At 35.1% G+C, this 26,349-nt stretch overlaps 4 protein-coding genes across 7 annotated transcripts; 1 reads left to right on the plus strand and 3 right to left on the minus strand.

Moving 5' to 3' along the window:
* Positions 1 to 1,875: 1,875 nt before the first annotated feature.
* Positions 1,876 to 3,552, minus strand: LOC110414594 (glyoxal oxidase-related protein). The gene has a single exon (XM_021425854.1). It carries the CDS (start codon positions 3,550 to 3,552, stop codon positions 1,876 to 1,878), a length of 1,677 nt encoding a protein of 558 aa, XP_021281529.1.
* Positions 3,553 to 3,959: 407 nt separating this feature from the next.
* Positions 3,960 to 6,411, minus strand: LOC110414597 (Pre-rRNA-processing protein TSR2, conserved region). Its single transcript, XM_021425856.2, has 4 exons — positions 6,153 to 6,411; positions 5,949 to 6,040; positions 5,256 to 5,363; positions 3,960 to 4,373 (listed from the first exon to the last, which is right to left on the minus strand). Exons 1-4 carry the CDS (start codon positions 6,334 to 6,336, stop codon positions 4,167 to 4,169), a joined length of 591 nt encoding a protein of 196 aa, XP_021281531.1. The 5' UTR covers positions 6,337 to 6,411; the 3' UTR covers positions 3,960 to 4,166.
* A 1,387-nt stretch (positions 6,412 to 7,798) lies between these two features.
* On the plus strand, positions 7,799 to 9,328 carry LOC110414596 (Seed maturation protein). Its single transcript, XM_021425855.2, has 3 exons — positions 7,799 to 8,365; positions 8,475 to 8,777; positions 8,875 to 9,328. Exons 1-3 carry the CDS (start codon positions 8,060 to 8,062, stop codon positions 9,034 to 9,036), a joined length of 771 nt encoding a protein of 256 aa, XP_021281530.1. The 5' UTR covers positions 7,799 to 8,059; the 3' UTR covers positions 9,037 to 9,328.
* Positions 9,329 to 9,452: 124 nt separating this feature from the next.
* On the minus strand, positions 9,453 to 25,746 carry LOC110414593 (ARM repeat superfamily protein). 4 transcript variants are annotated; one of them, XM_021425851.1, is made up of 44 exons: positions 25,441 to 25,746; positions 24,719 to 24,904; positions 24,510 to 24,599; positions 23,968 to 24,041; positions 23,690 to 23,845; positions 23,326 to 23,446; positions 23,088 to 23,143; positions 22,957 to 23,011; positions 22,800 to 22,856; positions 22,590 to 22,691; positions 22,055 to 22,135; positions 21,890 to 21,942; positions 21,273 to 21,342; positions 20,795 to 20,858; positions 19,878 to 20,026; positions 19,666 to 19,793; positions 19,513 to 19,570; positions 19,137 to 19,234; positions 18,158 to 18,245; positions 17,961 to 18,026; positions 17,822 to 17,881; positions 17,450 to 17,536; positions 16,961 to 17,147; positions 16,667 to 16,710; positions 16,445 to 16,576; positions 16,196 to 16,327; positions 16,053 to 16,105; positions 15,800 to 15,848; positions 15,595 to 15,653; positions 15,323 to 15,462; positions 15,050 to 15,231; positions 14,255 to 14,383; positions 14,091 to 14,176; positions 13,871 to 13,986; positions 13,658 to 13,770; positions 13,430 to 13,553; positions 13,087 to 13,208; positions 12,139 to 12,325; positions 11,823 to 12,051; positions 11,219 to 11,537; positions 10,889 to 11,028; positions 10,340 to 10,464; positions 10,029 to 10,230; positions 9,453 to 9,862 (listed from the first exon to the last, which is right to left on the minus strand). In XM_021425851.1, the coding sequence occupies exons 1-44, from the start codon at positions 25,543 to 25,545 to the stop codon at positions 9,775 to 9,777; spliced, it is 4,962 nt and encodes a 1,653-aa protein (XP_021281526.1). In that variant the 5' UTR covers positions 25,546 to 25,746; the 3' UTR covers positions 9,453 to 9,774. The 4 variants fall into 4 exon arrangements, with proteins under 4 accessions (XP_021281526.1, XP_021281525.1, XP_021281523.1 ...); XM_021425850.1 differs by having other exon boundaries at positions 23,326 to 23,449; XM_021425848.1 differs by having other exon boundaries at positions 23,326 to 23,455.
* Positions 25,747 to 26,349: the final 603 nt, after the last annotated feature.

The following is a 26,349-nucleotide window of genomic DNA, read 5'->3' on the forward strand; positions in this document are numbered from 1 at the left end:
TACTATATACTTTATCATACAATTTACAAAAAAATTTAAATATATATTTGAAAAACTAATTATTAATTTAATTCGTCAAAAATCAAAAAAAGAAGTCAAAGACATTCAACTTTAGGTTATAATACATGTATGACTTTAATGTCACCTTAGTAGGTATATACATAATTTTATCAATATTGCAGTTGATTTTGTCACTTTTTTTAATTAAAAATTTATTTTTCTAGAAAAGTTCTAAGTGCCGATTTTCTTATCGAAGTTGATTTTGTCACTTTTTATATATATATAAAATATTTCTTATAAAGTTATAAATGATAAATTTTTAATTTCATACATAATCTATACCTTTACCATATATATAAAACATTCAAACTAAGATATTTGTTGGCTTTAAATCCAAAGAAAGAAAAGTTGTTCTTCCTTTTTTGAGATGTGCGGGAAGGGATGAAGCATGTGGATTATTGTTTTTTCTGTTGATAATGACAAGGATTGCCGGTTCCTAATCACTTTTTTAGGACTATAATATATAGAGACAAACCACATGATAACAAAATAATAATGAAAATGTGGTCCGACTTCTATAAAGTACAATTAAGCCGTGCCCCATTTTGATCGGAGCTACCATTATATATATATATATATGAGAATTAAAATTACTTTGTCAATAAATTTTTAAATTCTATCTTTGAAGAAAATTTAGAAATTTTAATTTAACTTGAGGATTATTGTTGGTGGAATCGATGAATTATGGGTAATTGGAGAGATGTATAAAAAATTAGATTAATTATATATTCGACATTTAAAATACATTGAAATATTTATCAATTAGTATTTAAAAAATATTGTAATTAAGTATTTGAATTATGATATTTGTTCATTAATTTGCACTTTTGAGTTCGTTAATCAAATCGATAATATATTAAAAAATAATCACGTGCTTAAAAAATCCAAGACATTTTTAAAAGAAATTCAAAGTTTTTTATATTTTATATTAAAAAAATCATAAAAATAATCTTTTTTTAAAAAATTGACCTGTATGGAGAGAGAAAATGGATCGAGAAAGTCAAGGGAGGAGAAAAAAGAGCGGAAAGGGAGAGGCGGCTCGACAACAATTTATTTATAATTTAGGTACTAAAAATGTAATTAATTTTTATTAATTCATCATTGCCCATCTCGACAAATGAATAAAGGAATAAAATAAAATTCCTTAAACCTTTTGCTCTAGAAAAAAAAAATAATTAAGGGTCATTCAATTCTTTTATAGGAGCGGTCCCTTTGAAGAAACTATGGGATAAGCCAAATTGGAATTGGTTGCCTTTTATTTTTTTTTTAAAGTCAAAGGAAAATATATTTGTCAATAATGAAAGTTCCCTCTCCTTTCTTCCTGCAAGAATTTCAATTCATAGTTGAATTTTAAGGAGAAATTATTTATTTGAAAATTAATTTGTAATATTTTATATATTGAAGACCTTTCCCTATCTAAAACCTTTCAAATATTTTTAGTCTGAACTTCATTTAAACAAAGATCCATTAAAATGTTTTCGATAAAGTAAAGCTTTGAAGAAGGGTGTGTATTAATAAATTTTTATTTTTAGTACTATGATTCAAATTTAAAATTTTTATGTAAATATATATTATTTTATATTTATCTATAATTAATCCGAACGGCTGAACGATAAATTTAGATTAATTTATATTTCGATTTGGATTTCTTTAGCAGCAAAGGACCAAAATATTCACTTCTTATATTTATTTTTCACATGATAAATTAATGTAACAAAAACTCAACTATTTTTATAGTTTTGGGTACTTTACATATAAACATAGGAGAGCTAGTTAGGTACCTATATCCCTAGCAAAACTAGTAATTAATTCCCATCACTCTATCTTCACCCACATCCCTGAACTTGGTATACCAGCATGCAGCACAAACAACAGATAGTATCCCGGTGGAGCAATCTCTGCCGTCGACGGCCCGACCATGCTTAAACCGTAAGCACAGGGCGCCGGCGGAAGAAGGGTTGTCACACCAACAATCTTCAACACTACCATCCTTTGATTCATTGCAAAAGAATGTGTTGTGAATGATGGTGCAACAATCCTCACAGACAAAACACTAGCTGTTAGATAATCTTTCACACTAAAACTCAGCCAGAAGGACTTGCCATACTTTATTTTCTCATCTAAGGACAAAATTTGAGGCCTGATTGGATCATACTCTGGGGATAAGTATGGTGGCGAAAAAGATTCCAGGCTTAAATCAGTAGGGAACTCAACGTTTGTGAAGTTGTAGAAAACATGGGGGTTGCTGCCACCAACTAGTATACGCCCATCGGTTAATAGTGCGGCTGATGAATGGTACAATCTTGGTCTCGCAGATGGTGACAACACTGAGAAACGCCAGTCAGGGCCGTCGTTGGACGGGCGGTAAATGATCGGCCTGGTGACCGGACCACGGCCTAATTCCCATCCAGCGGTACCCATTTCTGCGCCGTTGATTATCATCACGTCGCCGGACGGCAAAAGTATCATGTCACCCATGACTCGAGGCACTGGCATGTCTTCCATGACCCAACTAGGGTTTGCATGGGAAACCTTGAGCCTCCCGCATGTGGATGTTGCACGTATGAAATTCCCTTGCGTGGCTTGCGTAAATGAACCCTTCGGTGCACCTCCGCACACCATGATTTCGGGTTCGATGGCCTCGTTTTGATCATCCAAAGGGAGCAAAACAGATGATCCTGAGCTAGGGTAATTTCGTGGATCGCCACCAGGTATCTGAGGGAACTCTTTCACTACTCTGTTTTGATTATAATCAAGCAATATTGATCTCGTGTTAGCGAAAATGAACAAGTTTCCATCTGGAAGAAGGTGCAAAAATGGATACAAATTGTTCTCCATTTGATAATCGTTTGTCTCTCTCAAAAAATTCAGCCCAAAGATATGATCAGTACTTGAACCTGAGGACTTGCCTTCAATATTTTGAGGATAAAACTCATAATTGAACTGTCGTCTCCCACCAACAATTATTATTCGACCATCTGGTAAAATTTGGTTACTAGCATACCATCTTCGTTGCAGTAAAGACTGCGGGAACTCAATCCAATCGCAGTATTCATCGGTACAAGGAGTGAAAGTTCGAATATTGCGATCACCATCATTGTAGCCACCGGTTTGAACAAGAGTTCCATTAGGGAGAACTGCACCAGAAGAGCACCAAGTATCAGTTTGAACCATCAAGGGACGAAATGCATTGGTGCTGATATCATATAGGATTGAGTGAGCCGTGCAGTCAGTTTGAAGCACAGTGTCGGAAGGATCAATCCGGCAAAGGCCACTGGGGAGGGAAAGATTGGAAGGGCCAAAATCAGTGCGGTCAAAGATGATAACCTTGTTGTTATGCAAAAGTTGCATATGCATGGCAGATATCCCCACACTTGCATGTAATAGCTGCCATGCACCTTGGCGGCCGGCGGGGTTCAATGGAGGGACTTGGGATGTTACTAGGGAGAAGAAATAGGAAAATGAGAGTGAACAGAGAAGGGATTTGATCATGTTGGTGGCTATTAGGTGAAGGAAATAGAGAGGAGGGGATTTGGTTGAAGTTGCTGGTGTGAGGGAGAGGAGGGAGTTGGTTTAGAGTGAAGTTGATCAAGAGATGAACTATATTTTAACTAATTTTGATGATCATACAATAAGGAGAGGAGTTAGGGATGAATCATAATCTTCGGTATAAAGGTTGCACTTCTTGAGTGTATTTTAACTTCAAGAAATAAGATAGTAATAGCATGCCTATCATCCTGGCCAAAATAGGGTTCATCTGCTTAGTAAGTTCAGAAAATGTAGGCCAGGAAAGTTATAATCAGTCGAGTCATCAGTATGCCCAAATTCATACTAAATTTCACTCAATGGTCTTTAACCCAATTCAGGAACATGTGGAGAAATAAAAGGGGTTATGTAGGTTTGAGACTTAATAAGTTCTCAAATTGGGGTGAAAACAAAATCCAATCCAAAAAATCATATCCACTTGAACTGGTAATAAGGCATCGGTAACCTTCTTTCAATATGATATTAAAAATGAATTACAAAAACTAATAATTAGCACACCAAAAATGTCTTGAAAAACATTTATATATACCACCAAACAGGGGGGTACTTGAAGATACAGCCTAATTCCTTCTTCCCTTGTTTCTTCTGGAAGAGACTACCACCCAACCGTCTGCTGCTTCAGCTGCCTGGTTTGGCCTTGGCTCATCAGTTGGCATACTGACTGGATTCAAACTTGAATGAGAGTTTGGAACATCGACCATCATGTTTGTTTCAGCATCCATGCTATCGCCTTCTTCATTGTCATCATCCTCATCTTCCTCAGTAGACTAACATAAAATATGGATGCATAAGAAGAAAATTAATAAGGAAACCATTTCAACTCCTAAATCTTCATCTACAATAATTTGGTAATATTTAATACATAGTTAGCAAGGAATCCACCAGGTAAGAATAAAATGACCATAGTTTCTGTAACTTTTCTCCATGTAAAAAACGAGATTATGAAAACAGTATGCGCAGCCTTTTTAATAGTTCTACAATCCAATCGGAGTTACAATTTTATGAGATGTCATAAAGAACATTTTTCCTTGGCGTCCAGTATAAACCATTCCATTTCAGATTAATACGATCCATTATAAGGAAGAAAGCTAATGTTTCTATTCACATCTGCAACAATTTTAAGGAGTACTCTGCCTTTTCTTTGTGTTTGTTGGAACCTTTTGAACAGCAAAATATCAACGGAAAGAGGATTGGAAGATGCAGAGTTGAAGGAAACCCCAAAAGCATGAAGTATGGATAATGTTTTTTTCTCCCTTTTCCCCCCATTTTATTAATTTTCTATCAAGTTTACAATTACATAATATCCTAGCCTTCCTACTGAGTATAACTGAACCACACAAGGATAAAATAACCAGAGCTCACGAATAAAACCGAAAGTGAAAGATGGTGATTTACTTGCTTAAAGGCTCAGACGCTAATTGGTATCTCACACCCTATAAGAGTTTCTTACACCACCTGAGAATTCTTTTTCATATGATTTGTAATGCAACTTTTGTATCGTGCCAATGTAGCAACTAAGCATCAAAAACAAAAACCCAAAGAAGCAAGGTAAAGCAGGAAGAAAAATCCAACAGAGACAGTAGCACATGGTACATTATATTCATCAAGAAACATATTAATAGGCATAAAGGGTTTAAACAAGAAATTACCGGTCTGACATGAGCAACTGGCGGAGGATTAGTTGTCCTCAGTTTTTCAACAGACTGATAATTACCTTCCAAACATTCTTCATGCATAATCATTAACTTCTCTGCCACCTGCAAAGAGTCAAAGAAATTGAATTATCTCTCATGTAGCAAAAAATAGCAGAAATCCGCACCTTTCAAAAATATATCCAATACTAACTACTATGTTACATGTACTCTAATCCCAGTGTTGGACACAGGTATGTCATGCTTTTAGTAATTAACTAAATTAATTTAAACCGTTCAAGACGTGTCGGACATGGTTATGCACATTCAATGACAATTAAAAATTGCATGATAAACAAATGCAACTACACATAACAATGAAAATAATGATACAAACGGTTCAAAATGTTATTAAACTTAATTTAGACACTAAATTTGAACCTAAAATGTTGATTACGTCTCGAATATTCACAAATCTATACAACAAATACTCTCCTTTATGTTTACATTTCCATCCGAAAAAAGAAAAGGAGCATTCATGCTCCATTTTTTTATCAAATTACAGTGAATCAATGCAATTAGGTTGATGGCTAAGGCACAATTTACAGAATTTTTACGAAATTCACCACAATTAGACTACCTAAAATAAAGATTGAATTGAAGTAAATATCCTCAAGTGAAGGCAAGATAAAAATGGAAAATTGAAAATACCTCCTCAATGCTGCCATCATCAACATCTGTATTAAGACTAAGCAAGCCTTCATGGAGAATATTCTCTAAATCATCTATATAAAGCGGCTCAGCTGAGAAATTAAAAATCAAAATAAAAGAATCAAATTTAATTCAAACAACATTTCGAAAATAATAAAAAAAAAGAGACTAATTTCTAAATATAGATAAAAATTAAAAGGTGACCTCTTTTGGTATCGGTGAAGAAGGAGATGACGTCGGAGTAGAGAATGTTGGCTTTGCCCCGGGAGTCACGGCCGCCCCACTCGTTTTCGACGGCGGCGGTGAGAGCCCACCATCGCGAGAGGATTAAGCCTATTCCTTCTTGGCATATGAGAGTTGATTCCGCTGTTAGTTTTTTTGTTTCCATTGATTTCTATCTTCCTTTCTCCGTTTGTCTTTGAGCCTTGTATCCGCGCGTGTGTCTAAGAACTGAAAACTAAAACCCTAAGATTTTATGTGAACGAAGAGGGCTTGTTTGGGCTTGAGGATAGAAATGTCCGAGTTATGGATAAGCTTCGTGCGGGGTTAACTTCTCTTTTTCAAATATTTATGAAAAATTAATGTCAAATAAATTTTTTTATAAATAATAATAAAAAAATAATTTTAAATTGTAAAAAATAATAAATAATAATAAATCAAATATAATTATTTTAAAGTACAGATACATTTTTAAAGAATTTTTTGAGTGTTTCAATTTTATTAAAATTTTCATATTATAAAGTATCAATTGTGTTTTTTTTTTACTTTTAAAATATAAATTAATTCATTAAAATGATATATTTGATTTTTTATTTTTTTATTATTTTAGGATTATTATAATTTTAATCATTTATGATCACATGTTCCCTTTCACAAATTTGTTTTCTTTCTCTCTCATTTGATAGCCCATCTCTCTCCCTTTTAACCCTAATCTCTTCTTTTCCCTAAACCTTATGAATTCTCTTAAAATTGATAAAGCCTCATTTTCTTCCCATTTTTTTTAATTTTTATCTTTTGCTTTTTTGTTTTTTTTTCAATTATTTTTGTATTTGTAATTTTTAAGTTTCTTCAATGATTTTGTTATTAACGATTTATAATTTTTATTTAGATTAATAATGTTGGTTGATTTTTTTTGTTAATCGTTGTTTTGACTCTAAATAGTAATATATATATATAAATATCGTGTTAAAATATGAAAAATGATTTTAAGATTGGATTTAAGATTTTAACCTAAGCCTAACTCAAAAATTAAAAGTCCTTTTATTAATTTTTTGCATTATCTATTTTTTATTTTTATTATTAAAATTAGTAATATAAGTAAATAATATAAAAAAGCAACAATGATATTATATATAATTATTAAATAATCTAAAGTATAATGAATCTTACTTAAATATACTTTTTATACTTAACATCTATCTTTGGTATTTTAATATGTTTGAAAGGTATTTTCAACTTTTCAATTTTTTTTTTCTCTTCTTCGTCACCTCACTCCTTTCGCTCATCTCATGTTTAAACAGGTCGGTAATATTACGGTCATTGTACATATTTTATAGAATATTACAATATTATTGATGTTGTAATGTACTTGTAAGAATATATATTCTCTTTGTCTTATTTTTTCATTTAGTTTTCTTTTTGAGATATTTTAAAATGAATTTTTTAATATTTTAAACACTTAATACTATTTTTTTATATTACAAATTTAATTTTAATTTTTATATTAAAAATTAAATGATTAATTATAATTTTTAAAAATTTTAATATAAATTCGATAAAATTTTATAAATGAATATCACTTGGAAGTATTTTTATTTGGAAAGGACATTAATACTTCTTTGGCCATCCAACGGCTCAGAGGGTCAGACCAAGTCCTCTTATATCTATGGGAAAACACCATTTGTCTATCTTCCCAAACTTGAATACCCAAAATCGCACCACCTGTGCTTTCCGACACCCAAACCGTCTCTCTATTTCCCAGCCGCGTTTCACTCCCGAAACAAACGTGTCCAAGTCTTGCATGTTTCATGCACGTATAAAAATCAAATTCTTTCTGAAACAACTCTCGTAACCCTAAAAGCATAAAAAGTATAGATTAAATCGTTAACGAAATGAGCCAGCAACAGCCTGAGAAGCTACAAGAACCGATCAAATACGGGGATGTGTTCCCCGCACAAGGTGAGAAAGCGGAGATGCCGGTGGCGCCTAAGGATGCAGCCATGATGCAGACGGCGGAGAACGCCATGCTTGGCCACAACCCCAAGGGTTATGCAGCTTCAGCCATGCAGTCTGCTGCGATGCAGAATGAGGGTGCTGGATTTGTATGCCACGAAGATCTCAACGCTGAATCCGGTGTTACGATTAAAGAGACAGAACTTCCAGGAAAACGTGTGATCACAGAGTCCGTTGGTGATGAGGTCAGTTGCAGCCGTTGGATTAATAAAGGGGTTTTTCATCATACTAATGTCTTTCTTATTACAAAGTTAGCTACATATTTAGGATTAATTTTGTGCATGTGCCAAGCAGGTTGTCGGACAATATGGCCAGGCAGCTCCATTTTCTTCTGGGCAATTCTCCGCTTCTCAACAGGGTAGCAGTACTGGTGATGCAATAACCATCGGTGAAGCACTTGAAGCCACCGCCCTTACAGCCGGAAAGAAGCCGGTGGAATGGAGTGATGCTGCTGCAATTCAGGCGGCGGAAGTGAGAGCCACGGGTCGTACCTCCATAATGCCTGGTGGCGTCGCCGCTGCTGCTCAGTCAGCTGCCACCCTCAACGCTAGGGCAACTAGAGACGAGGACAAGACCAAATTGGGTGATATTCTCTCAGTAAGTAGTACTTTTAATCGTTCCTAGTGGAAGATGCATTGCAAATACATAAAACGGTGATTATAACTATAACTTATGCTCTTATTCCCTTTTGCAGAATGCAACGGCAAAGTTACCTTCGGATAAGCCAGCAACACGGAGAGATGCAGAAGGGGTGACGGGTGCAGAGATGAGGAATGACCCTAACCTGACCACACATCCGGCAGGCGTGGCAGCTTCTGTGGCTGCAGCTGCTAGGCTCAACCAGAGTCATAAATGAAACCTATATTATAGCACCATGTACATGTAACTACGAACTTTGCCAGGCTTTGCTTTCATTGCTTGAGTTTGAGTTGTTGAATCTGCTATGAGCGTTCAATCTCTGTACTCACTTTCTTGAAATTGAAATAAAATAACTTGGTGAAACTCGAGAGGTTGCTCTAGAGTTCAGACTCTTTCTTCCCATTTCTCGGGCTTCCTTCAGGATCCTGAACGTGGCAGGCAGGGTATCAATTGAAAGAATTGATATTAGCACTTCCAGGTTCAAATCATAAAGGGACACTTTCTTGCAGATTGCTTCAATAGTTGAGATTATTCTTCACCAAGAAACTAAAGGAAGTTTAGAAAGCATACCATCTAGGCTGGGATTTTGGAGGCAGTGGTATGCAAGGAGCAGTCGCACGTATGAAAAGGAAGAAAATAACCCAAACAAAAGGGAGATGTTATACAGTCAAATCAATAGAATTTTACACGTTTTGTACACAAAATCAAAGAAACAAAAATGTTGTAATTGATCCTGGCCTTTTTACTCATATTATTCACAAAAATGATCCTGAGGTAACTACTTTGAATACAACAAAACTGGCCTTCTTCCTATAATGTACACAAACTAATATAATAAGATAATAACACTACAAAAATAGAGGGCAAGATGAACCTATTTGAACCTCAAATAAACAAGGACGTAAGAGTACGACTTGGTACTGTATTTTATCAAAAAAACAGATGTTTATGTGTATCAACAGCCTGTGATAACCTTTTCTAATGTCAGTTCCTTTGCAATGAGTTTGAGCAAAACTTGTACCAGCTCTCTCACTCTGGCTTCCCTGCCATCCAAAAGGATTGGTGTTTGGTTTAGTAATTAGAATTACGAACAAAGAAAATTGTTAAATGGAGAAGTAAGATTGATCGCAAGTAATGGCTCTGTGTTCCATTGAAAATGCTGTAATTTGAAGCAGCATCAAAATTTTGCATAAATATACTATTACGCACCTTGATGTAATAAGTTCACAGAAGGAGGGAAAAAGAACAAGCAGATGTGGTCGCTTGTCAAGTTTCCCTTCTGCTAGGCCATATTTCAAATGTGGATGTAGAGGAAGTACAGATGCAGTGTCTAAGTGAATCACCAGACAAGCCAGTTCCTGAAGGACAAATATTACTTCTTCAAGTCTTGCTGTTGGTAGAGGATGATCACCTGTAGGTAAGTCGATCAAAGTTTAGGAGTTCATACTCTGGGGCAGTAAGTGTACGTAAGCAAAACAATTTAATATTTGACAATTTGTTTACAAAGGGAACATACTTACCTATGTCCTTTTCATCAACTAAAAATCTATTCAAGATGTATTCACATCTTGTCACAAGTACCATGATCGCAATTTTGCTGACCTCAGATCTTGCCACGTTCCAATTACCCACTTCTTCATCAAAACTAGGAGAATGTTGACAAAAGATCAAAACATTTGAATAGAGACAATATAGTTTATAGTTTCCTAGAGATGATAAAAAGGATGTCTTAATGTACAACATGAAAGGCTACAATTCATTCCAGCGGTAAGGGGATGCTCAGAGGGAGGATAGAAATGTGATGATGTTCTTGTTACCAGATAAATGAAATATAAAATGTTCTAGGAAAGCCAGACATATGGACATTTTTCTCTTTTGACAAAAACCATTTAAATACAATTGGGCTTTCTATAGGAAAAGTCTGCATGTATTGTATGCCATTTTTCCTATGAGATTGTGATCAGGTTTTATAAACTCAGGCATAAAGTACAGAAGTTATCCTAGCTGTATGGAAGAAAATATATTAGCAGTATCAATTACATATTTGGAACTAAATTGTCTTTTGTTACCTGCTCAGGGAAAATAATGTCTGTAAGCATGTCAAGGAAAATCTACTACAGTGCAAAGGCATAAGTTCCACAGTCTCAACAGGCAAAGAGCATGTGCGTGAGGCACAACGATCCAAGGTGGAAACGAGTCGTTGCAGAATCTGAGAACATAAACAAAATAATTAGGAAAGTGATGAAATGAACCATGCTTGCTCTGAGCCTCAAAGTAACGCATCATAGCTATCTTTATTCGAAAAGAAAAACTGATTTAAGTGGTGCCAAGCAAATCAAAACATGGGACTACCAGAACCTGCTAAAGCTAACAATATTTTAGATAAGGAGATTGCTTACCTCGATAGGGGCATCAATTGGTGACATAAGAATCTTCTCACCCAGAATGTTTAGTATGGTCATCTCAAGGGACTCATCATCCTTCAGTGTGACAGCTGGGAGGGAATTGGAAGGAAGAGCGCGTCCACAATAACCCACAAGGAATATTTCGTAGATATCTGCAACTTCTTTCCATATACGCAATCTTGCAGGCTTACTAATTTTTGAATCACACTCCACAGCTAATTTGCTGACATCATCGACAAGAATGCGATTGAAGCCTTCAACAGCTAACCTCCAAAGTGAACCATCTGGATTGTCTCTTCTTGTTGTCATTGACCTAACAAAACGAATCTTTATTGAAAAAGCTAAAAGATATTACTTCAGTACCTATATATAAAAAAAGAAATAGATATAAAGGGCTGTCCTAGCTGTTTCTGTAGTTACCCAACATCAGATTCTATTAATTAAGCAGATGCAACATTTATTAATTTCCCCTTTCAAACTAAAAAACCTAGTAATATAGAATATACATTAGTTAAAACCACAACCATTTCAGACAGGTAAATGGGCAGTGCAGCTGCAGTAGAACATATTATGCGTCAGATAATAAAGTATCATATACCTCCCAAGGCTTTGGAGAACTTCTGGAAAAATTATATACTTTTCGACGGCTGGAGCTTTTAGCATGAGATCTACCACAATAGGAATAAGCTTTTCTGCAAATAAATAACTGGGGATATTAACTGTTGCACCAGGAGCAGATCTGGAGGTTGGAGACGGAACTTCAGCCTTTTGGACAGAGGCAGAAGCAATACCATTGGCTGTCTCATACTTCATTTTCACAGGAACATCTGCAGAAATAATACACATTCCAAACTTCTTGTTTATCAAGGAATAGGCAAGAGTTCTGATCAACTGCAATGAAGCCTCTTTTATACCTGGAATATGGCCACTAGGGCTGGCTTGTCCTGCCTCCTCTTCTTCACTCTGTGGAGGAGAATCCGGACCTGGAAGATATTGTAAGAGTTCTCGCAGAAGGATGAGCCACATTGAAGAAAGGTGCTCAGCTGGACATAACATTGGCAAGACTTCCAGCACAGTACGCAGCACATGCGGAACATGTCCCTGCAGAAGGGCAGCATAAATTCATCCACACAAAAGCTCAAACGAATGCATGAGTTCTATAAGTTCACAGCAGCTTTTGGTTCTGTATTAGAATAACTATTATCAATTTATCATTATCCTTATGGTGATTATTATTTGGCTTGGCATATAAAGTGAGCCATGAGATATGGCCAGCTATCTTCCCTCGATTCTTATAGGCAAGGCAATGCCAATTAGGCTCAAAGGCCAGTGGCAAGTTGCAAACACAACGACCATAGTCATCATTATGATAAATTCAGTGCCAGAGCCAGTCGTCAAAAGAAAACAAAAACATGTAAACATTCATAATTTTTCAACAAGACATGGAAATTTACAACAAGGATTACTCAAACAACTTAGGAACCCAGGCCAGCCCATAAAAAATCAAGGTTAAATGCAACTTAGATCTTGGCTGATGTTGGCAAAGAGGAGGAAAGGGAAATTTTGGCTGCTTTCACTCACAGTAAGTGCACATTATTGATGATCTTTGCTACATCTAGTTGTTGATTTGACATTTCAAACTCCTCTCTTCTTTTCAAGAACCTTATGAGCTACTGAACAGTATAACCAGCTTTGTCCATAAAGAAGAAAAAGCAGATGTTACATTTTTTCTAGACTGGGTTTAATTTAATTTAAATTTAAAAATTCCACGGGTCAAGAAAAAATGGACAGAAAATAGAGAACAAAAACCACAATATAACATAAAAAAGAAGGGGAGAAAAAGGCCAAAGGAAAAAACTTACAAACTCAGCTTCACAGTTATCACTAGTTGTCACAGTCTGCTTGATTTCCAAACCAATGATTGCAAGCAACCGTGTGTACATGAGATCGTCAAACATCCTTTGTGCTTGCACATACAGTTCTCCTATCAAGTTTTAAGAAATCAGAAAGGCGTAAGCATATCGAAAACATGGTTCCTTGTTTGGAGCTCAAAATATTGTATCAATTGTCAGTGTCATATCAATCAAATTATTCACTGACTAGGTGACATGAATTGTGTAATTGACATGGAAAATTTATTCATGCAATTTTCTTTCTTTGGTAAATAAATTCAACTGAGATAAAAGTATAAAGACAATGCATTACCAAGACCGTGCAAAACCTCCTGCTTCACCTTGTTAGTTGCAGTACCGCTGTAGTTTGGTGATTTTTGAAGAACAATTTCATACACATCAATTACTGAAACAAGGTAAGGCATTGGCAAGTTACCCTGACAAGAAAAAAATTCACTTTGTGGCATAAGTGAGTATTATAACAGGGTTTTAAAGGGATTAAATGAAATTAGCTAACTTCCAAAAATTTTAAAATGCTCACCTTGCTGCAATGGCCGAGCACAGTTGTCTGTAAACAATTTATTGCTGCAAGAGAAACCTCTTTACTACCATTGAAAATGCTACCTTTTACAAAGAGAAGCAAAGATTCCCATCCTGCAGAAATAAGTGACATTTCTAGGAAATCTTAGCAAAAACAGATCTGGAAAGAATTCTAAATTGTAGACACATTTAAGGAATCTAATTATAGCCATACCTGACCAGAAATTGTTTAAGCTACTGAGGAAAGGAAAGAAAGAGCGTAACAAACGAGCTATTCCACCAAGGACTAGTACAAGTGTCTCATCCCATTGTTTCTGAGCTGTGTTCCGACTGCATTTATCTTGAAGTATTAGAATGTTCATATAGCAAGGGAAAGGACTGTTTGACATTAAGATGAAAGAATGTAAATATGCAGCCAAAATTCTTAATATTACCTATGATGAATAAGCATGTGAACTGCTTTTCCTCCTCGAATTCCAAGTTCTTTCCCTTGCCATTCATCCTTTGATGAAGTTGCTGCCTGCAAGGAAAAGCCTTGAAGCCCATTAACACAGTAAAGTATAAGTTTTAAGGTGTCCTTGACAGCTAATTACCCTACCATATGGGAAGCACGATCTAGTGTTGGGAAAACATAATTCCAGAGACAGTCTTCCCACATGCTTTTTGAAAGTTTTTGCCCATGGCCTCCAAGAATTTGAAAGAGTGTCCTGATAGCTGAATTCCTGACCTGCAATATATGTTAAACTCAGCCATGTTAAAAGGATTTGAATATCTCATAGCAATCAATATATCGCTTAATTCAATATGAACCACAATAGGAGGGTTTCGAGAGGTTTGAAATACAAAGGTAGAAGGTAACAAGAAGGTTAACTGCAACAGGAATTATGGATGTCAAAGAGCATAAAATTTTCCTATCTAACAGCATCTCATCCAACCACCAAAGTAAACTAGTTCATTAAACTTCAAATTTAACATAAGAAGCTAGTCAATCCTTAAACAAGATACATATCTTTCAAAACCAAGTTCCTATGGAGAAATTAAGCTTCTTAAGAAACTACCAGTACCACATTTGTATAACAGCCTCAGAGCACAGATCCTAAGCATTCTCATAAAACGAAAAATATTAGCATTTTTATGCAAGTTGTATCTCCTTTTCATGAAAACATTACAAAGTACCATGTTAAGCTTCCCACTAGCTACATAGCTGATGTGAACGATCATATAAATCTCCAAGAGTAGTATAAAAGACATCATATTTGCCATGGATGATATGCAAGAAAAATAGTTGATGAATTTTCAAAAGAAAAAAAAAAGAAAAATAGTTGATGTGTAGAATGAGAAATGCAGAAACAGAAAGGAAAATAGACATATCATAACAGGAAGGTTATTATACCTCTGGCCTTTCATCATCTCCAAGTTTTTGAAGCAATGAGAAAACAGAGATTATCAATTTATCACGGTCTGCTATATTGATTGAGGGAGACTGGCCGTTTATATCACTAGATATATTTTCTGTCTGCTCTTCAATCTTTTGACCATCCACTTTATTTGAAACAGAATTAACCTTCACAATACCTGTAGCACTCTAGCAGAGTGTAAAACAATACTACTCACAATAATATGCACTTTAACTATTCATGAGATAGACATACAATGGCATTCTAACCTTTTTCCTTCTCTTCTAATGACCCATGTAACAATCCCTTCACAACAAAGTCTGTTGTAGTCCATAAAAGCCCTATTGCAGTCAAGCTTATATTTAACTCAGTCTTTTGAGCACCATATGCTCCAGTAACATCAATACATCTGCAATTTTCAGATGAACATTTATTACCCTCAATGGGCAATTAAATAATAGTATTGCAGTCCAAAATAATTGCAATGCTTGTAAAATAAACCAATAAAGAAATTACAAATATTGCTCATCCAGTATCTTACACATTGAGGCAGTTTGGAGGTATGGTTGCAAGTCCATCATTCATGATCACACGCAGGCTCTACATGGAAAAAGACAAGTTAGGTTGAACTTATTTTATAGAATCAACCACAATATTCGTATGTATATGCTTTGCATAAACAAGGAAAGACTTTCAAAAGATCAATAGGAATTTCCCCAACATATCTCAGCCAAAGATTCACTGACCTGGAAACCCAGAGTGACAAGATCCTTTTCAGATGCATCTGCAACAGACCTAAAAGAAAGAGAAATATAAAGGGAGATGACCAATAAAACAGAACCAGAAAAGAGAAAGTAAATGATCACAAATCTCAGAATATACACCCCCCATCCCCTGCCTTTCAGGAAAATAAAAGGAAAAAGAAAAAAAATCCAACCTGAAAAAACGAAGGAAAACAGAAAAATGAGGTGGAAGTAAAAAACAAAGAAAAAGACAAACCTCAATAATTCAAGTATATTAGGCCAAGTGTATCGCAACTTTTCTCCACACCTCTGGGGAAAAAGTTTATAATTAAACACAATGAGCATGGTGACATTTAATAAACTTAAAATTGAATCAGTTTCCTGTCAGTAGCATATTACCTCCAAGACATGCAGAAGAATTTTCAAAGATCCAGCACGAACATCAATGCTTTGAGAAGAAGAATATAGGACCCTCAGAGAAGATATGACAGCAGACTCAAGCGATGTTAATTCTGTTTCCTTACTTCCTACCTAGAGAGAGAGAAAGAGAGAGAGAGAGAGAGAGAGAGAAGACCAAATATAAGCAGCATTAAATATATATCCTCGATATCATACAGTGTAACCAGTAATAGAAAGGCAGAAGCTCACATCCTTAGAATTTTCATTGGATCTGGACAATGCATGATCTTCAAACTGTTCAGAACCTAAAACAGCACATATTGATTTATCCAATGCATCAAGTGCCATGTTTCTCAAATGCTGATTAGAATTGTCAGCAAGCTGCAGCATAGTCTTCTGGTGTCATGAAAGGTCTAAACTTTAAATGATACTAGCACTGCTCATTCTATTAAAAGTACCAATTACAATCACCTCAAGAAAGTGGCCAACAACTTGATCCCACAATGGTTCCACTCCTGTACAAGAAAAAATCAATTGAAAATTAAAGCTAACTGCAAGTCACAACCTTTTCTTCTTATTGCCAAAGTTTTGGCAGTTCACTCTTTATGGTAAATAAACATAAAGCTTAGACAACAGATAAAACTTCAAATCTTCGAACATGGGAAGATTTGTGCATATTAAATTAGCCATGAACATGTGAAAATATCATCTCTGAGCTTATAATCATGAAACTTCAAGAAATGTCTGCAAAATCATACTACTTACGGTGAAGATTGTTGACAAGGATGGATATCATTCTTTCAACAGAAAAACTGATACTTCCAATTTTCTGACTTGTTGCTGGTCCGAAACCACTTGAAGTCTCAACCATACATTGATGTGACAATTGACACAGTGCAGAAAGAAGCGACTTAACAGCAGATATGTGCATAAGGGCTGAGCTCTCAAACAGCTTTGCAGAAAAAAAAAATTGCCACGTTAGATTACACACCTTATTATTATTCATTTACAAGGTAGATGGGAGAAAATGTGAAAATGCAAGAAAAACAAATAATTGGTTGGTTCCAAATATTCTGGAACACCATCCATTTTTTATATTGCAATTTTCATAATCTTCATAATGTGGTCCCATTGACCACATAAAAAATACAGTCAAAAGGAACTGTCAAAAGTGAAACTCAGGTTCATTTACTAAAAGTTTCCCAAGAATGAGAATGTATCCCACTACCAAAAAATTTTACTTGCTTATAATACCTGAGAATTTAAAGAAGAGAGAATACTGAAATCACTGTATTGACCAGAATATTCTCTTGTAAGTCTTGGCACTGCTGTGGAGACTTCCTGCAGGAATGAAAAATATGAAAAGGCCAGAACTTCGGGTTGGATGAACCACTCCCAAAAATAATTTTCCTGAATTGAAGTTTTGTCTATAAGGAAAATGAAGGCATCAGCAATAGGGAAACTATTGGTTTTTCCAACAGTACAATGCTGTTCAAACTTAAAACTTGAAAGTTGAAACTACAAATTTTATTTCTTATAAAAACAACACAACGGAATAGGATGTTATTGAAGAAACTGCAAAATTTTCATCAGGAAATTACACCTAAAAATGTGTCCCAAAATTACCTGTGTGGTGGCATGTGGAGAATGGATTGCTCTGTCCAGAGCAGACAAAGTTTCCAATACCTACATTTATTTTTCATAAACAATCATAATTTTGAACTCTCCCTGGTTTTAGAAAGATATAAAAACTAGACCAACATACCAAAACCCAAGATGGGCCCAACACATTATGTAGTCGATGAGCAATATTGAAGAGAGTCCTTAAAGCCTGGGTCGTGAGAGCAATTAGAACCAAGTAACTAAGTAGTTCAAATGAGCACTTAATAAACCTGTTTTATAATCTGAAATAAGGGAAAATTATTAACAGATTTTACCACTCACAAAACTATTCAGAAATACCTGCACATTCTTTGGTGTAAGGATAATGCTATCTCTCTGATCAGCAATTAAGTCGGTACGTTTTGATCCAGGAGACTGTAATACAGTGCTGAAATCTCAATTTTAAGCACTGTCAGTGAGCTAGTAAAACCTTTAAAAGGATAAACTACAAAGATATACACAACAAATTAAGCATGTTCAAAGATCGCCTAAAATGTAAAAACTACCAAATAAGGTATATTAGATTAGATGCGCCAATAGTTAGTACCCAGCTTATTTTGCAGAGCAACCCAAAAGTCAACTTTTTGTATACATATGGAAGAGCATACAAATCATACAATCTTGAGAGTTGTCTTCGGAAATTAACATCATGGAGTATTTGACAGCTTCATCCTGACTGATTAATGCAAGGCACAAGGGATTTTGCATGTTGCCTCTCTTTTACAAGGAATTAGTAGGTAATTTTATCTGCTAGCAAAGTATTGTTCATATCTTTTAGTTCAAGTTATACAGTTCTGTACATTTTAATGCTGTGAACAAGTGTTTCTGGCCATCAAAATCCAGCTATTATATTTATGTTTCAAACATATTCCCAAGGCTTGGTGTTATTTGCAAGACTAACAGCTTAATCTGCCATGTTGCCAAGAAAACAAATTAGACCTCTTTCATCTCATGGCCTCTGTGACTAGTCACCTTGATAGTAGCAGGTTAGATTTCAACAAACCTTCAGAGCAAATAAAGTCACTCCTAAGCAACAATGAAGAAATATGTTTCTCTAATTTGCTTTTCTTTCCAGAGCTTTGTTGCAGCATTTCCATTACTTATCTTTGTAAGGAAGTACTTTCGAAACAAAAACAAACTGTACATTAACCCCTACCCCCTGCCCAAAGAGAAAAGGGAAGCAATCTTTACAGAAATCAGTAACAATTGTAATCATTATGCAAATTATAAATGCTACAGCACGATGAGAATGACATGCTAGTGGCTTTTATGGCCATACCTTCTTCTTTCCACTTCATTTGGAAAATTGATAGTGAATTTGCAAAGGGATGCTAGGAAAGAATTTAAAGGCTCTACAGCATGAAGAACTCCACATGCCTGCGGAATAGTGAAAATTTGTCATCAGAAACTATCATTATTTATCAGAGGTCTAAAATAAATAGTGTCCATTAGAAAATTCAAGCCACTACTGTAAATAACAAATAATAATAGTGAGAATGTGACCATGAGTAGAAACAACTACAACTGTTTTTAAAAGAACTATAAACACAAGTTAGCCAACCTGTATATATTAAGGCTGAGTTGAGTTGAAAAAGACAACAGTCAAAATTGGCAGCAACCATTTAATGATTCATAATGTGAAAAATATAGGTTACCTGAGTAAATGCCTGATACCCCTTTAAAATTTCCAACACAATAGCCTCTCCTTGAGACCTTCAAAATAAATTAGAATTAGAACACACACAAACTTGGTTTTGCTTGATACAGATAGAGAAAGGAAGACTACATTGAAAAAAAAATCAGCGAACCTTGCTAAAATAAGGGACAGAGCATCAAGAATGGTCAACCACAATGAATCAACCATAGAAATGCAGAGAACGGCAGTTTTTCCACTACACTTTGCTGAAGGGACATAATCACATCTAGGGGATTCAAGCTGATTGTACCAAGAGAATATAAAATTTGGTAAAACTTGCATAGCATATAACATGATATAAAGACAAGAAATGTTCCCACTTACCTCCCCAGCATCCACTGCTTCATCAGTCAGTGACGCTACAGTAAAGACCACACCCAACAAACCTTCAATTGCCAAAGAAATAGCATGTGCCTCACTTGCAACCAGGACTGCTGCATTTGATGCATCATTGTCAAGACTCCACTCAATTCCTGCCACCCAAAAACCAAAATATGTAATGTACATCATGAACAGCAATAAATGATGAACTAATGAGATTCATGGCCCTATAAAATGGTTATAAGTCTACATATCAAAGCATTACTGACATAAGGAAAGCATGTGATACATTAATCCATGTAACTCTAGGTAACAGATGGACATATCTCAATTCTAAAAACTCACTATCTGCATATATTATGTGATATGCCCTATGTGTGACAAAACCATTTATGACCTAGTAGATTTGTATTGCATTTCAAAGAATTGGCTACCAACAAAACCTCATGTCCAGATTTTTCAAGATGATGTGTTCTTCTTGCTTTAATTGTGATATTTCTTGTAACTGCTCAAGTATCTTGTAGTAATAACAATCCATTGACGCTTATGCAAAATAAAACATAAAAGCCACTAATTACATTTGCAATCAATGTTATTGTCCATTGGTTATTCCATTAATTATCTTCTTTCCTACTTCCAGCCATGAAGATAGAAACATTTTATATAATCAATATTCTACATTCTAGTGATTTTAATTCCTATTAATTACAAATGTGGAAAACAAACCACAGCATCATCCTTGGAAAACAGTGACTTGGCTTGTTTTAAATTCCAAAGTTGTTTGATCAAATGAACAAAGATTTAAATCTCAAAGAACAACAGGTTCACCCTGGTAAAACAAATTATGATAAGCCAACAATACCAAAAGAGATTGGACAAGATGACCAATTCAACTTTTAAAACAAGAAAGGAAGTGTTACCTTTAGCTTTGCTGCTGAACATCCCTGCAACTGCTGCCAGGCTCTCTTCACTTGTCTCTAGAAACTAATTTATAGAAAATTACGTTAGTTATGGGCTTAAAATGTGCTTAAATCACATTTGCACTATTACTGATCTCCCCAAATTGAAAGTTTCTAAACATAAAAGCTACAATGAAGAAGAAAAAAATCCGGTTATCAAAAGCTAATAGACAAACAAGTTGATATCGTCACAGCAGAGCCAACAGATGATAGGTTTGAGATAGAAATTATTACACCGCTGAAGTGATGGAGAATGTCGACATTTCAATCTCACACTATGCTCAAATTTATTCAATTATTTCACCCTCACAAACGCACAAACAATAAAACAAAGGCAAACTACACAATTTCAAATAAATACACCTAGAGATAATCACATCCCTTGTGACAGTGAACGAAATGAATTGACATAATTGAAAATTAATTAATCATATTTCACCTGTACACTTGAAACAACTCGAGCAAGAGCTTTAATCATACCCTCCACGACATTTGTGTTCTTCGGATGCCTACAAGGTGAAGTCATGAGGTTACTCTAGAAAAATACAATTACGAAAATGGACCAACTAGGGAAGAAAGAAGCAGAGGGACGACAGAGGATATATAATCAAACTTTGTTGACATCCCAAAATAGGAACAAATGACACATTACTATTTGAATTAAATCAAACCAACATAACCACTGACAGCAGGAAGTTGTATCCTTGGATATCAAGGATGAGTTCAAGTTTTTAAATTCATATCAAACTTGGCTAATGAAGCAGCATCGTCATTGGACTCTTGAGAAATGGATAGGGGAAGGGGTATACTTTCATAATTTTAACCTGAACTTCACAAAAAAAATGTGTGATATCCTGAGGATTAATAGTGGTAAATATCCACTAGATCAGCAATGAAATAAAATCAATGTCCATAAGAGTACATTATGTTCAAAGCAGTAGCCTGAAACAACTAAAAACAAAAACAAAAGAGGAAACAACAAACAGTGCCTTTGCAACATTTTGAAACATATATGCTGCCAGGGATAGATCAGAGGTGGAGGGTAAATGCACATACATATCAAAGTTTTGGAAAAGGATTCGCAATGTCCGCGCTTCTACACAAAACCCCTGTCAATTCCCACATCTAAAGTTTAGACAAATTTTAAATTTTAAAATGTAAAAATAATTTCTAAAAAAATCATAAAAGGAAAATATGGTGCATCTAGGTTGTTGAGATTACCCTTAAGATCTCAAGAACAAGAATACGATGCCATAGTGGCAGATCAAGAAAAGTTAATTTGATTAGCATGCTAAGGAAAACCTGCATATCATAAGACTTGTGGAATTAGGAGTTGAAATAAAAAGGAGGTGAAATTCTATGAGCATAACGTTAAAAAAAAAATAATAAGGTCTTGTAGTTTTAGCATAAATCAAAGGTACAAAGGCAAAATGAAATTTGAAACAAAGAATGGAATAACAAGGAATTTGATGCTAAAACTATTACGACATTAACTTACTTATAAAGCCCTTTACCTGTTGCTCTAACTTCCGGTACCCAGTTACTGGATCCTCAACTCTCAAGAAACATCAAAATTAAGTCTTTCTCATCCATATTGAATCCTTAGACTCTAGTCAGGGATTCCTACCACCCTAAACCCTAAAATTACAATATTTTCCCCACCACTTGCTAAATTGTTGGCAGTTTTACCTCTACTTTCTCTCCTACATCAACATATCATTTGAGAAAAAGAAACAATATAATAAATACAGCATACCTCACATTCAGTAATAAGGGATGAACTATAAAGCCTGATAATGTGGGCAACGGATCGCAAGACCAAGCGACGAAAATACGGCTCTCCCACTTCTCCTTCAAGCTGAATGGACATTCAACACAGAAAACCAAAGTATGTGCAAATAAACTGTCCGCAAGAGAGCACTTAAAAGGGGAGAAGCTCTAATAGGCAAGAGATTAGATAAGCTACCTCATAGTTGGTACGCAATGAAGTCATTAAAAGTGAACATATTTGGTGCCGCAAGACCTGTTCAGTTGCCATGCAAACTTTACAACTATAAAAGTCTTACTAGCATGCTTGGAAAAAATATAAACGAAAATTTTGAGTCAAGTTATTCCATAATCACCTGTTCATATGAAACCAAAATCTTGAACATAGCCACATAATTGGATAGAATGAACCTGCAAAACACAAGCATGCTGAAGAGACTAAAAGTTAAAACAGATGAATAAGTAAAGGCAGAGACAGATATCTTACTCGAGTATATCAAGTACAAATGTCCGTTGAAGAGAGCTAACACGTAACCAACATGCCTGTAAGAAAGAACAAAAAGTAATCCACATAAGAAGCTCTGCTAGAATTGTCATTGTTATCGATAAAATGCAGTTCAAGGAACCATTAACACAGTGAAACATTCTTAAAATCCACTAGTTTTGGATTCTGGAGAAGAATTCTGGCTATAGAAATATAACTAACAGTTTAAAAAAGCACATACAGATCCACCTGCAGCAAGAGCTGTCAGGTCTTCAAGCAAACGAAGCCCTAGCTTCCCAGCACTAGTTGTTGTCTCCCTCATCAACAGCGCCTTTCCAGAAGCAAAGTTGTGCTCCAATGACCTGCTAATGCTTGATTTAGCTCAGATGTTGGCATGAACATAAGCATACCATACACATATTTAAACAAGGTAAATTAGAAATCAAACGGTATGTAGTTAGATGAGCATAGATACAAATAAAAAAGTACTCATTGACACAAACACGCACGCAAAAAGGGAAAAATATTTGCAAGACAAACATACATATGTAAGAATTTTACGAAAAGCTATTAGGCAAGCACTATATCCCCAAAAAAGAACATACTCTGAATTATTCATGCTGCGACTAACATCACCAGTAACTGAGCTTGTACGAAGTATATAATTTCCAGAGCCAAACTTTTCCATTGGAAGAGACTCAGTATGGACAACATGGTCAAAAACCAAAGCTACAGCCTGCCTGAAGGTAGCAGCAGCAGTACTGACAAAGGATTTAGATGAAAAAGATAAGCTCAGTCAGAAAGGAGGGAAACATCACTGCAAATATGGAAGTCTATGAGGGGGAGGTTGCTCATAATACTCTTGACCTACAGAGCAACTTACTTCCGAACACTGTCAGAAGATCGATTGTTTTCAAGAAGTCGAAGACAGATTCCAAGAGCTTGAGCCATATTCTCCTGATAATTATAGTCAACAGAGAAGCATAAGAAAACCGGACTTACAAATTAATTAGTACAGCCATTTCAGAAGAGTCATAGCATTTCATGATTCCAATGTGAAATTACTACTTAAATGCAAAAGCATCTGTTTACGTTATTCATATGTATGTCACTTATCTGGTCTTTCAAACTGCAATGAGATTGATTGCTAGTCAGACTAGCCAATAGACATCTATCCCGAGCATACTCAATATATTCCCACGACCAACATAGCTCAAGATTATGCATATAAATCCGATACATGATATAATAATTCAATACAAATGCATCAAGTTATTTGAAAAGTACACCAAAACTTGCTGATTCTTCCCTCGAGAAAATATTGGTTAATAAACTTCAGTCTGACCGTTTGCTGACTTCAGTTCAACCAAAACACGTTGAATAAATTAGTGCAGACAATGAAACAAGAATGTAAGCATTGTTTACCTCACTTTCAGGATGCAACCGTGACTGAAATATTATTAATATAGTCTGCAAAGTCTTTAATTGAACACTCTCATCTGGCATTTCAGCATGCTGCATGAAGAGCAATGAAGATGTGAGATTTCATGGGAAAAACCAACCCTTTTTCACTAAGTTGAAAATTACATTGAACATGAACCTATTGTCCATACCAAATGCAAGAACAAACTTACATCTTTCAATGTAGGAAGTATCTCATTGAGAACTGACGGGGCAACTGCATCATGAGATATGAGCTTTTGTAGACAGGAAAGTCCAATAACACTAAGCTTGACCGTTTTAACCTCACATGCCATTAAAAAAATCCGTACTATGTCTTCATTATGCGAAATTTCACTGGGACTTGACAACGTACGAAGCTGCAGAAACACAACCTTCAAACTCAGCCACTGACAGCTACGGTAAAACAAATAAATGTACCAAAACAACATCTCCTCTAATACCATTACTTCCACATTATTTCATATGATTTAAAGACTTCAATAACTTTACAGTGGTTTTAATCCTTAGAATACTCATTAACCAAAATTAAAGTAATACTAATAACATCATCTCAAACAAAGACTTCCTTCAATTTCCAGAACATAGCTTGATTTACTTTCAAAACAGATGCCAAAAGTGTTTAAAACCTAAACTAAAGCTTCCTTAATAAAACTAATGGCAAATTCGTGTAGAATTTCATGTTTGAGAAAAAAAGAAAAAGAAAAACTCCACGAATTTAAATAAAACCCAAATTATAATAATTTTTCATTGCTTTTCTCTTCTAATTTTTTTTTCTCAGCAACCAAACACGCATTAAATAATGGTTTCAAGCATAAAACACCAAAATGCCACTAAATAAGCTAACATTTTCAGTAATTCCACTAAATAGCAGTATACAAACGTGAATTGTGACCTTTAAGATGGCGTGTTCTGCTGCATCCTTGAAGGAGGGGTAGCGGCGGCGTGCTTCGGCGGAGAGAGCGCGGAGATCGGATTCAAGAACAGCCATGAAAGCCATCTCCTCACAGCTCTCCCTGTCTTCCTCCTTCTCTTTCAATGATTTGTGAATTTGAATGAATTGTTAACTACTGAACTTTGAAATTGGATTGGACAAGGGAAATAAATGCATCGAGATCGAAGAGTTCGAGCGCAGAGAAAAGTGAGAGGAAATGAGCATTGCAGATCTCTTCTTCAAATGAGAGAGGTCTGTTGTGGACGAAAGTGTTTTCGCACGTGCGAAAAGACACGCTTGAAATTGGTTAAAGAGGGAATAATACGTTGCCGTTTGCCCAAATTAAAGGTGGAGCCCGCTCAAACTTTGGGTGGGTTTCGAAATTTGGACACCTTCATATTGCAAAATTCAACGGGCTCGGGTAAAATATTTAGGCCCAATTAAATTCAGGCTAATATTTCAAGGCCTAAGCTCAGTCCGGTCAGACCCCAATAATAAATTTACTGTTTCTATATTATTTTATTAATTTTAAGAAATGTAAACTTTATAGTCCGTTATAGTACAATATTTTCTCATATATTATCATGAGATTTTTTTCTTTCACATAAAATCTTTTGTTTTATTTCTATTTCCAAAATGGGTAATGGTATTATATCTTCAATTAGTTTTTTTTAAAAATATATAAACCTTTATTTTAAAATCTTTTTATTTGTTGTTAATTTAATTAAAGAAAAAAAGATAAGAGTCTTTTTTGGATGTCTTTTATAACTTTTCTCCTATTTTTTGTCCTCAAAAAGTGTGTATGTGAAAAAATATCATACTCCATTTGTAAAGTTTTTAAAGACAAGTCAAAATATTATTATGTATTTT

The sequence above is a fragment of the Theobroma umbraticum genome, unplaced genomic scaffold (assembly GCF_002168275.2).
Source record: "Theobroma umbraticum cultivar Fairchild unplaced genomic scaffold, ASM216827v3 scaffold_147.0, whole genome shotgun sequence".
Lineage (NCBI taxonomy): Eukaryota > Viridiplantae > Streptophyta > Magnoliopsida > Malvales > Malvaceae > Theobroma > Theobroma umbraticum.

Coding starts and splice junctions, on each gene's coding strand:
- LOC110414594 (XM_021425854.1), bottom strand. CDS start 3,552: ATGATCAAATCCCTTCTCTGTTCACTCTCATTTTCCTATTTCTTCTCC.
- LOC110414597 (XM_021425856.2), bottom strand. CDS start 6,336: ATGGAAACAAAAAAACTAACAGCGGAATCAACTCTCATATGCCAAGAA. Junction 5,364..5,948: donor ATGATGGCAGCATTGAGGAG/GTATTTTCAATT, acceptor GACTCTTTGCAG/GTGGCAGAGAAGTTAATGAT. Junction 4,374..5,255: donor CAGTTGCTCATGTCAGACCG/GTAATTTCTTGT, acceptor ATTTTATGTTAG/TCTACTGAGGAAGATGAGGA.
- LOC110414596 (XM_021425855.2), top strand. CDS start 8,060: ATGAGCCAGCAACAGCCTGAGAAGCTACAAGAACCGATCAAATACGGG. Junction 8,366..8,474: donor CAGAGTCCGTTGGTGATGAG/GTCAGTTGCAGC, acceptor TGTGCCAAGCAG/GTTGTCGGACAATATGGCCA. Junction 8,778..8,874: donor AATTGGGTGATATTCTCTCA/GTAAGTAGTACT, acceptor TCCCTTTTGCAG/AATGCAACGGCAAAGTTACC.
- LOC110414593 (XM_021425848.1), bottom strand. CDS start 25,545: ATGGCTTTCATGGCTGTTCTTGAATCCGATCTCCGCGCTCTCTCCGCC. Junction 16,577..16,666: donor TTGTTGGCCACTTTCTTGAG/GTGATTGTAATT, acceptor ACTATGCTGCAG/CTTGCTGACAATTCTAATCA. Junction 16,106..16,195: donor TTCTTCTGCATGTCTTGGAG/GTAATATGCTAC, acceptor CTTTTTCCCCAG/AGGTGTGGAGAAAAGTTGCG.